Raw genomic sequence first — 12460 nt, forward strand, 5'->3', positions numbered from 1 at the left:
GTTTTCTCCTAAAGGCACCAGAACCTTGCTTCAGCACTTTACAATCTGCTGATACTAAAATGGTCATATGATCTTGAAGAAAGGCTTGGCACAATGATTTTCGAAAGAAACCTGATAAGAGGTTGTGGGGAAACATTTATAAAAATATTTATTGGGCACCGATCGGGGTCTGAAATAATGAACATACATGCAAACTGTATTATTTGAGGTTTATTGTGGCAGGTAAGCGCAACATATCTGAAGAGCAGAATCTGGCCTTTGTTGAATGGCACATGGGCGAGGCCCTTACTTCAAATTTGGTAGTAGTGGCCTAAAAGGGTGCAATGTTGGTAGAAAGTAATCCAAGCAGTGAGGGAAACAGTGATGTTACCCTGTTGAATAACCAGAGGTATTTTGATTGGAGCACCCATGGCCAGAAAGGCAACTGAACACAACATCTACTGCCTGTCAGACAGGTGGTAGCAAGATTCTGGAAGATGGCGCATGTGCCGATCTAAATCATTGTTGTACAAAGGTCTGGAACATTATGGTGTTTGAGAGACTAGCCTACATGATCTGGTAAACTCTGCTTGTTTCTAATAATTTGGGTGGCTTCCTGGGCTGCATTTTCCCCACAAGTCTAAGGGTACTTGGGATACTGCGGTCATCATGGCCTATTAACCTTACATTATCCACAGAGTTAGAATGGTGTTGTCGTACTGAATTTCTTAATATGAAGAGCATGATATGTAATGTTTTGGTTTATGAAACATGGCTGGGGGCGGGAGAGTAGTCCATTACCAAAACATCAGAAGGCTGATCTATGCAGATGTAGCATTCATTTGTATGCATCTAAAATCCCAAACAAAATATCCTGATCCAAAGAAAATGGTTGGACGAATTCACGGATGAGGGCCTAAAAAAGAAACAAAACAATACTGTACTGTAGAGTGATAAAATTGATCCAAATTAGCCAGGCTAAAAATAAACCCACACATATGTCCTAAATTGCAATTTGGAATCCATAAAAAAAGAAAGAGAGGAATGTACTCTGGTTCAGAGACGATCAAAAAAAAGGTATCAATTGACACAATGTAATCTGAAAAGGCTTAAAATCTCTTGGCTAATTAATTGTTTGAGCAGCACCAAGACAACTAGATGCAGTTGTACATAATCTACATACGTTCTGTATCACAGAAATAATCCAGCCTTTATATAGGTCTACCAGTATTATCATGTTGATTATCAGGAAGGCAGCCTTTCTAATACCAAAACCTTAAGGACGATTACCCCAATCCACACCATTAAATACTATTAATAGCATTGACCTGTTGGACTGGTTATAAGAAGATGATGCTTTTGACACCATGCCATTGAGCCTTTCTTCTGTTCTTCTGGGCCTTTCTGAACCAGACAAAGCAGTCATACTAACAGAATTGGTCACAAATACGCATAATATGTGCTGGCTGTTTGCAAATTGCCAAGATTACATGTACAAATTTCACCTGACTGATCAAAAAATTTACCGGAATAAATGTGTGTATCTCCATCAACACCTAAACTAAATTGATCAAGAGCACGTGTGCTAAAGCATGGGGCCAACTTATCCTAGGCCATCACGTGCCCCCGCCGCGCCACCCGACTCGCTAGATGGCGTCCGCCCCTCTCTTCTGCACCCCCCTGGACAGCTGTATCCCTCCTCTGTGCCCCTCTGTATCCTACTCCCCGCTGTATATCTGTTCTGTTGTTACCTAAGAAAAGCGCTCGTTATGCATCTGTACTGTTGTATACATCTGTAAAGCGCTCCGTTGTTTATCTGTATTGTTGTATACCTCTACAAAGCGCTATGTTGCTTCTCAAAGCTAGGTCCACACTCAATAAATACAATAATAATGATAATAATAATAATAATAAAAGCAAGGCTGTCTCCTTGCTCCTCTAATCTGTAAAATCTATATAAATGCAGTGCCAAAGTTTTTGTTCAAAGTACGGTATGTACTAGTCAAACCATTTGTTTAAAAGGGAATAATCAATTTTATATACATTTCATCAAACACTTATCAGAAAGTCACACTATAGAGCAGAGGTGTCAATCTCAATTCGACAATGACTAGTTTAGATTCAAAAGCACCCCTTAGGGGTCACACTTTTGGAACTATAAAAATTAAAGCATAGTAATAAACACTAGTGGCTGGTGCATCTTTAAAGAGGTTAGTGCAAGCGAGCAAGCAAAGTAGGTCAGCCTGAAACAACTCCAGAGAGGGGTCAGAGTGGATTTTGTACAGCTAAATTTACAATAGCTCAAAATTTGGCATTTTGCAGTACCAATTTCAGGTGAAACGTTTGTGTTTAGGGAGACTAGAAATATCAAAACACACTAGATTCGACTGTACACAAGCCCGTTTCACTGCAGCAAATCATGAATGTGCCCATATGAAAATAGTCCCCCCTATAAACAATGGATGCACAGTAGACCAATCTATATGTGCGTCATATCATCACTGAGCAGGGCCCGATACAGTTGCCACTGCCAAAGAATGGAAATGTCAGAAGAGATTGCACCATCTTAAGATATTAAAGATTTGCAAGAACTTCATCTGCAACTGCCACTTTTATTTAATTTTGTGCTGCAGGTTTATAATTTGAGTTTTTCATAAAGGGTAACCTTGTGTGACGAATCCAGGGAATTCATACCCTCTCTCCAAGGGGGAGCCACCCCCTTAGGGACTCTGGATGTGAGCTCACTAAGCTGAATACTCAGAGGGGATAGGGCAAGCAGCATCCAACTCGGGGTGAATGCCCATCTTTGGAGGACCCCCCCTCTTTAGAGTACAGGCAATCCCTAACCAGGGATACATACATTCCTCCCTGGTCTCAAGAACATAATAGTTTGGTTGGTTATATTGGAGTTGAAATGTATAATAACTTGCACCTCCCTAAACAAATGGGTAGTATGGTGTCTGTACAAAACACAAGGGACTGTGGTGGGTTTTCTTACTGTGGGTTACCCAATACTGTAGTCACACTTAGGAACACACAGTTTCTTTTCTGGGGTGGATTAAGGTAAGTACGTATCTGGATCTTAGCCCACAAGTGCATGTGGGTGCACTCTGGCGTGCTAAAAAAAAAAAAAGTTCAGCCACTCGGGGCTGTCCAAGTGTCTTCTGCTTTTCAGATGAAGCAATCCTTAGGATTTTAATGGGTGTTCTCCGTCTGGCAGGTGCAGATATGTTTTAAAATTCTGGAGGGTAGACACTTTCTTCTCCAGTGGATTCCTCTTTTTCAAATTTGCATTTAATACAAATTGCAGAATTATCTTGGGCCCTTAGTGTTCAATAGTCAAGGTTCCTAGTTCGGAAGAACAATGCCTGTGCTTGATCCATACGCACTAGGTCAGGTCTTCCAATAGCCGACCGGTTTCTGTGGTAAGAAGTATTGACACCACATTCCTCAGGGCTTATTGGAGGCAGCCATGTAGGTGCCTCCTGAGTTACAATAGCAGCGTGGTCTGCATAATTCAATAGCCTCTCCCTGTAAGGATGACAGGAGGGGTAGGGGGGAGAAAAACAAGAGCGGGGGGGCATATTAATGAATAAAAAGGTACCTGCCTTTCTGTTTTGAACTTGTGGTTACTATTAAACACACTGCACATGATTGATATAAAGTAAATGGAAGGACTCTTACCCTATCCATGTAGCTGGTAGATCTGTGCACGGGAGGGTGAGGCAGCCTGAGACCTAGGGGCCAAACATATTTGTCAATGTCAGCGTAAAGTGCGTTCACTCGCATTTGTAGGCATAGGCATGATGCATATTGGCATCCTGACATCTTATTGAAAGTACTTCATTAACCAAGATTGGGAGTATTTTGCCGTGGAGAGATGGCCGTACACTAACGTGTCATCTCTAACAGCAAATATACCAAAAAGACAGGTACTGAACGCGCGGTCCCGTCTGTGTCTTTATTCAAAATAATCGGGGAGAACCGGCTACGCTCTTCGGCAGATGTATGCGGACAAGGGCTTACCTCATGTTTGCTTCCGAAAGTGGTCTGGCGGGCCGCGCGCGAAGCTGTTCTATGCGTCGCGGCCGACCGGACCTCTTTGTTTATAGTTTCCATGGCGATGCGAGTGCGGCGAGCAATGACCGACCTCGGATGTCCCATGGGCAGCCATTTTAGAGTCAGTCAAGCTCCTGCATCATTATGGCAGGCGCGTTACTACTGGGTTACCATTTTCTGTCTACTGGTGGCATGGTGGCGAGCATAATGGCCCGCTGTCTGGTCTGAGATAGGATCGATAAAGACATTGAAAATCCAAAGATAGTTACGAGGTGCGGATCGTGTAGATGGTGTATAGTTGTTACATGGGATACCCATCTTCTAATGTACATGACCAAATAACTCTGGTCTGTCTGCAATGTCACACTTCACCTATGGGTAACCTGATCAATGTGTGATGCAGTGACATACTGGCAGTCATGTATGGTTAAACAATTTCAAGCAGGTAACATGTGGGGGAATCTATGCCCAATCTTTCAACATTGGTATCTCGCATTTGGCAAACCACAGTGTGCCAGTTGCACAGAATGGAATTTCTTGCAATGTCCTGGTTCACCATCTGCACTTTAACAGTCCTCTGGTTCTCAGAATTAATTCCGATGGCACACAATAGAAAGCAATGTAACAGATCATACAAAATAGGTTGGTTTTCAAATAGTTCGCTCCATTCACACACACACAATGCTCGATAGCTCACAGCTGACATGACATGACAACCGCAACCAGGACCATCAGTTTAACAAATCGAATGACCACAGACATGAGAAACTCCCAGACAGATGCAGAATCTGAAATACCAAATACATATCGAGAAAGCTTAGTGATGAATCTCTCGAAACATAACCTGACTGTAGACGAGCTATACGTACTTGAAAAGGGTCTGTCGTTCGTTCCATCAGCAGACCATGACCCGTTCCAGACTCGCATAGAAATGGCACAACTAGTCAGGAAAATACGTTTGAAACAGTACTTTGGCTCAATAACTACCACCACCAGAGAAAAAAGTGCGACCAACCTGAAGGGAAAGTCTACCTTCGAGCCCCTCCCTAATGGCATTTCACCTGAGTCAATTACATTTGAAAAGGCGCTGCTTAAACAGCTCGAGAAACTGGAAGCAGAACTTATCCCCGGCTATAAAAATTTCTCACTTCAGTCACTAGCATCCAATGAACTTATTACCATCAAACCAGCAGATAAAGGCGGAGCAACGGTTATAATGGATACTGTGGCATATGATCTAATAGTACAAATGCCCTCATTACAACTCAGGCGTTAAGGGTTAACGCCACCGTTAACCCTTAACGCCTGATTCTGATTTTAACGCCTGCTTTTAGCAGGCGTTAAAATCCATGGCGCTAACCCGCCATGGTGCTAATTACGCCGCCGTAATTTACGGCGGCGTAATTAGCGCCTTCCCCACTCCCATTATGCCCTATGGGGCAAAAATGGGAATGGGGAAGGGAAAATGGGAAATGGGGATTTACCGCCCCACTCACCTTGGTGGTAAAGTTGGTGCACTTAGCACCAAGGTCGTAATGACCTCCAAACACTCTTACAGGATACCTCCAGCTATAAACGACTAGGGGCTGACCCAACAGAATCAATTAGACAACTCAGAGAAATGGTTACCCATAGGTGAAGTGTGACTTTGCAGACAGACCCGAGTTATTTGGTCATGTACATTAGAAGATGGGTATCCCATGTAACAACTATACACCATCTACACGATCCGCACCTCGTAACTATATTTGGATTTTCAATGTCTTTATCGATCCTATCTCAGACCAGACAGTGGGTCATTATGCTCGCCACCATGCCAACAGTAGACAAAAAATGGCAACCCAGTAGTAACGCGCCTGCCATAATGATGCAGGAGCTTGAATGACTCTAAAATGGCCGCCCATGGGACATCCGAGGTCGGCCATTGCTCGCCGCGCGCGCATCGTGCAGCGGCGCCATGGAAACTATAAACAAAGAGGTCCGGTGGGCCGCGACGCATAGAACAGCTCGTGCGCGGCCCGCCAGACCACTTTCGGATGCAAACAAGAGGTAAGCCCTTATCCGCAGACATCTGCCGGAGCGCGTAGCCGGTTTTCCCCGATTAAAGGGGAGACCGACTTGCGCATATTTTGAATAAAGACACAGACGGGCCCGCACGTTCAGGACCCGTCTTTTTGGTATATTTGCTGTTAGAGATGGCACGTTAGTGTATGGCCATCTCTCCACGGCAAATTACTCGCAATCTTGGTTAATGAAGTACTTTCAATAAGATGTCAGGATGCCAATATGCATCATGCCTATGCCTACAAATGCGAGTGAACGCACTTTATGCTGATATTGACAAATATGTTTGGCCCGTAGGTCTCAGGCTGCCTCACCCTCCCGTGGACAGATCTACCAGCTACATGGATAGGGTAAGAGCCTTTCCATTTACTTTATATCAATCATGTGCAGTGTGTTTAATAGTAACCACAAGTTAAAAACAGAAAGGCGGGTACCTTTTTATTCATTAATATGCCCTCTCCCTCTTGTTTTTCTCCCCCCTACCCCTCCTGTCATCCTTACAGGGAGAGGCTATTGAACTATGCAGATCACGCTGCTATTGTAACTCAGGAGGCACCTACATAGCTGCCTCCAATAAGCCCTGAGGAATGTGGTGTCAATACTTCTTACCACAGAAACCGGTCAGCTATTGGAAGACCTGACCTAGTGCGTATGGATCAAGCACAGGCATTGGTCTTCCGAACTTGACTATTGAACACTAAGGGCCCAAGATAATTCTGCAATTGTATTAAATGTAAATTTGAAAAAGAGGAATCCACTGGAGAAGAAAGTGTCTACCCTCCAGAATTTTAAAACATATCTGCACCTGCCAGACGGAGAACACCCATTAAAATCCTAAGAATTGCTTCATCCGAAAAGCAGCAGACACTTGGACAGCCCCGAGTAGTATGGTGTCTGACCATTCTCAGGCACTGTCTGCAAAACGCGATATAATTCACCCCCGTGCTGTGTGAAAGATAAATAACAAATCAGTGCTAGTACAGCGGTGGAAGGTCCAGAGGAGCTGCAGAGAGAGAGAGAGACCTCCTACTGGGAGGTATGGCAGGAAGAAGCGAGCGCCCGCCTTGAGTGTCGGTTGCAGTGGCGGCCAAGCCTGCAGAACACTGAGTGGCTATGCCGAGAAACGAACTGGAGAAGCACGGCACAGGATATGGGCATAGTTGTGGGAATCGTTTGAGTGGAGAATGAGCGGCAGAACAAGGAACCGACGCTGAAACCCTGTGGACGGAGAGCGGGAAGGGAGCGCTAGATCCATTAAATGCAAAACACAGAGAAGGAACTGAAACTGCGAACAAAGAAGCTGTGTCAACCTATGTGAAAGTCTGTCCACAGGAGAACCGTATTAAGACAGAAAGTATGCTGTCACTCCAGGGAACAGGGAGGAGGGCAGAGAAGCCAGAGCAGATCCCAAGGAAGGGTAACAGAGACCAGACCCCAAGGCAGGGTAACAGATACCAGACCCCAGGGGTAAGAGGAACCGGAGATCCCAGGACTGGGTTAAACCCAGGACAGAACTAGTTTGGAGATGCAATGCAAGAGTCCTTGGTGGAGAGTCCAAGAAGAGTGCTTAGTATGAATTTATGAACTAGAGAGATCGCAAGAGTGAAGGAAAACCCGAAACCAGAAGAGACAAAGTCCCTGGTATTACAAGGGAAAAGAGACAAACCACAGACTGATACGCAACTCGAGGAAGTGAAGGTGGAAGAGACATTTGGTATCTTTATTTTTTTTAACTGGGCATCAGGGCCCAAAACCAATATTTTCTGATAAAGAGACGTTAACAGTGGGGTCAGAAACCAGCCACCAACTCCTTTGCTTAGGCAAAGACCCTTATTGTACTACCTTTGTCAAAGTTTGGCACTATTTATTAATTGAGATAGGTACAGAACAGGTTTCTGGATGGCAGACTTTCGATATTTTAGGAGATTCCAAAGAGCACTCTTTTAGAATCCTTTTTATTTCCTTTGGAGTAAGACTGGGAAAATCATGAACTTATTAGGGTTTGATGGTTAGAAAAAAGAACCATTAAAACAAAATGCCATCTTGTCAGTCTCCTGATTCTGACTTACGACACTTTTTAAACAGTTTTATGAAAGACGGGTGCAAATGACGCTGCACCAGCAATGTTGCACTATGCTCCTGACTGAACATGAGCAAGTTGTTCAAATAATTAATGTAGATTCAGATATTGAACAGGTTTTAGATGTGCAATGATTGTGTTTTTAGGGCTTTTTGTACATCTTGCTGAGGCCAATATAATTGCTTCTCTCTTCATAAATGGCGTCAGATTCTTAAGGAGTGTTTGCAGAAAATGTTTGCAGAAACAAATATAATTCGGGTTGTGCTCAAAAGAAAGGAGCAGTTTAAACGTAAGGGGACTGCATATGTTGTTAGTTGTTGGGTCCTTTACATTTTCCCTCGTCACTGCATAGTTTCCCTTGCTTCATTATCCTCTCCATTTACACTTATTTTACTTTTAGTCCGGTGGTGCTCCTAGAACGTCCAGCAGAAAACCAGGTAGTGGTCACAGCATCTTTCTTGAACGAAATGCTGCAGAGGAGTCTTTTCTTTTCTTTGTTGACAGAACAAATTGACCTGGAATTGCACTGTCCAGGTGGAAGGTCTGATGAAGGGACTGCGGTGGCTTGATGTTTGACTCCCTGTTATAGACAGAACATATAACTGCAGATGCAATTTTTCCATGCACAAATATGTGCATTTTGTAACTAAGAGTGATCACACTATATACAAGAGAATTCTCAATACTATCAACTCAAAGGAAAACCCATGCATATAATATAACTCAGTTATGACATGTAAGTCATTTCGTCTGGACTAACAAAATGAAAGAAAGACTTGACTTCAGGCTATCCTTGGAGACTTGTCAATTATGCCCGTAAAGTAGCATTGTTCAAGAACCATGAATCTTTCCTTTAGACATTGAGGAAGTAGGGAGGACATGGAAAAATGTATCTGTGTTGTCAGTTTTTCAAGATTCTCTACGCCCATTCGAAAACGTACCTTACAAAATGAACTAATATTAACCATTGACAATCAGGATCCTGTGGCACCATGTTTGCCTATAAATAGGGTGGAGCAGGGGTCTGCAACCTTTGGCACTCCAGATGTTTTGTACTACAACTCCCATGATCACTAGCAAGCATAGTCAGTGCTGAGTGATCTTAGTCCAAAACATCTGGGGAGCCACAAGTTGCAGGCCCCTGTGGTAGAGCTTCAGAAATCAGTACATTCTTTACACTAGAAATAAATAATCCTGAAGACCATTGCAGCCAACTGGATATGTGATTGGACATTATCCTTATCGAAATTTTAATGCATGTAAATTCACCAGAAACACAGACAGATTTGTTCATAAAAGCTTTCCTTGGAAACTAAGCAAAAATACAAAATGCTGCACAACAAAAGTCATCCACATAACTAATGCCTATGTGAACTTATCTATGTAGACATCACTGCCCACCCCACACCAGTGCTATAATGATATGGATCAGTGAACATCGTTGGAGGATTTGCATTCAGGTTTTGCAAGACTTTTTAGTTCCTCATTTTATAGAAAAGGGACACAATAAGAATCGTATAATGTGAACCATAGTGGAGGTGGCACAACAGTAAGCAAGAGGTGGATCAACCGACCTGCCAATTATGGATACTTAAACAATGCTGGATGGAAAGAATACACATATATCAAGGGTATTCCTTTCTGTATACAAATTGTTAAATCAAACACAATTGTCTGCAGAACTGGCTGTCTTGGGTTGATTAAGCTATGTATAAAATAGCCCTGCCCAAAGACTATTTCCTTTGACTGAATATGAAAAGTAGTCAGAGCAGATCAGTTTCCAGCTGTGCATTTTGGAATGAATATCCCATTTATGGAAAGAATATACTTGACTTGGTGAGTGATGCCTGCATAGCTTTGTATGTGCGAAACATATCCACCCCCCCCGTTTTAATAGTCATTTCTTACCGAAACCAAAATGCCTCTATCCGCAGGCAAATAAATTCCTGACTCCTCATTGAGGCAAAAAATGTGAGGATTGTGCTTTTTTTCGTTTTAAATCAATAAAAGTACTTCAATACACAGTTGTAAGGTGGTGTTATTTAGATTTTAACCAGAAAATAGCCTTGTCTTTAATAACTTGCCATAGCTTGTGGTGAATTCTCCAATCACTAAAACAAGCACAGTCCTAAAACATCTGTGTATTGTGCCCAATAATTTACCACAATTTGCACCTTTTTCAAATTAATTTCTATGAGAAAATAGCACTGTTCTATTCCTAAGTTATGACATTTTTTTTATCCTTCAACCATCTATCGGACATTTTGCTAGTATGACAATCTGTGTTAGATGTTTTATACATAAATAATATTAGGATCTCATATAAAGTTAGCCATAGGAAATAAAATTAGAATAATGAATAGCCTCACCTCAAAGCCTTTAGAGAATAATTTGTGATCAAGACACATGATGTTAGATCCAGCAGTTTCAACTTGGAACAAAATTTGCTAAGACTTGTGCAGGTGCTATGAAACCAAAAACATATTAGAAATATTTCCAACCACTTCCAAGTATACAAAACTAGTATTAATTAGGAAGAAGTAATACTTCCCCTTACCTGTCTGTAATTTTTGTACATCCATTCAGATTTAGATATTCAATGTTTTTACAGTTCTGTGAAAATGTCCTACGGGAGTCAAAACAACATATTGAACACATTAAAATGTTTTATTTTTGTTACGCATACTTTATATGTATGCCAGTGTATGCATGAGCAAGAACATATAATTGCAGACTGAGGATTCTATTTGAGTTTTCAGCAACATAATTTGTCAAAATATGTGTGCAGTATTGCACAAAGTTGGAAATGAATGTACAGATTACGGTTATATAGTAAGATGTGTTAAAATATTTTAAATACATTATAAACACATGTGAACAGTTTTTCAGAAATGTAATTTCTTCGATCTTAGAAAATAACCAGTTCCTTTGCTGATGTAATCTTGTTGTTTATTGTCAGGGGTCAGCAATGCGAGGCGGACCACTTTTGGATGATTGTTCAAAATATGCAATTTTATTAAATTATAAATGTTATCAAATGCCTCACTTTCCCTACTCTGATGAGGATTTCCGTGCCTAACAAAACTAAAGGGAAACACTATCACAGGATGTCTGGCCCTCACACCTAAACATCAAATACACAGAGAAAATATATGGCAATTCAAATAACATCATCAATGACATTCACAGTTTCTTGATAACCTCTTAAAACCTTGGTTAACTCCTTTCAACTGGAATCAATGTAAATTCAGCTCCAATGTTCCACAAAAAGAAACAAGAAAATTCCTGTAGGTAATATAGTTTCAATTCAGTTCTTGATGTTTCAATGCCAATGTAAAGTTTTGTTAACCAAAAGTTCCAACAACAGCAAAGCTCTTATTCTTGGTGAAACAGGGAATTTCCACTTCCTCAAAATAGCACCAATGTTATTCCCAGCCACAATGCTTTGCCACCACTTCCAGTTATCCAAGTAGAATTATCATACTTTAAAGGAAATGCAAACTCTGCAAATTTTAGTGAAACACAGTTCTTGGTTAACAGTTTTTAGGTCTCTCTTTATAAGATAATGAGTCACAATAGGTATCTTTTTCAGGATGACTTCACAGCACTGATCTGCTACCTCTACTTCAAAAACCTCAACTTCTACTAGAGTTTTACCATGAAGGCATACTCCTTTAGCTCATAGTATTCTACTTCATCTGTGCCACTGAAGTCTCACCTCTACAGACAGCCAGATATACCACCACAGCTTCAGTACTTTGTGACTTTAAACAGATTATGACAAGATTCACTTTCAGGTACTTCAACACATCCAAATAGGCAAGGCACTCTTCCTCTGAATATCTATTTTCAAAAGGGGCAGCCTCACTGCCTCTCTTGTCTGCCTGCAACCACGTACCATCACAACTTCAGTATTTTGTAATTTGTAACAGTTTCAGGTAGAACCAGATTCACTTTCGGTCAATTCAACTCCTTCAAGTAGACAAGGCACTCTTCCTCAGAACAGAGGGGCAGCCTCTTTGTCTTTCTTGTCTGCCTTCTACAACAAGAACGTAGGATTGCCTTTAGGACACACTTCTCTCTTTCGTCTACAGTCTTTAGCAATATAGGTTGTATCAACTTCAGATAATATTTTTAAGGAGTAAGTTTCCCTTCCCAACTTTGCCTTCCTCTCTCTGCCAAATGTTAGCCAAAATAATTACCCAAAAGCCTTGCTGTCACTCTCTTGGCTTCAGGTAATGCTTTCACACTTGTATTTTAGGCAATGCTGAAGTTCTA

The 12460-nt window shown here is 41.7% G+C and overlaps 1 protein-coding gene across 1 annotated transcript in view; it reads right to left on the reverse strand.

Moving 5' to 3' along the window:
* FBXL2 (F-box and leucine rich repeat protein 2) overlaps positions 1–12460 on the reverse strand; it is an 838595-nt gene that overhangs the window by 415621 nt on the left and 410514 nt on the right. The window contains exons 6-7 of the mRNA XM_069613130.1: positions 10740–10808; positions 10552–10647 (exon numbers count right to left, since the gene is read on the reverse strand). Coding sequence (XP_069469231.1) covers positions 10552–10647; positions 10740–10808 — 165 coding nt within the window. The remainder of the gene's footprint in view (positions 1–10551; positions 10648–10739; positions 10809–12460) is intronic.

Source organism: Ambystoma mexicanum, chromosome 5p, assembly GCF_040938575.1.
Source record: "Ambystoma mexicanum isolate Mex_15411 chromosome 5p, UKY_AmexF1_1, whole genome shotgun sequence".
Classification (NCBI taxonomy): Eukaryota; Metazoa; Chordata; class Amphibia; order Caudata; family Ambystomatidae; genus Ambystoma; species Ambystoma mexicanum.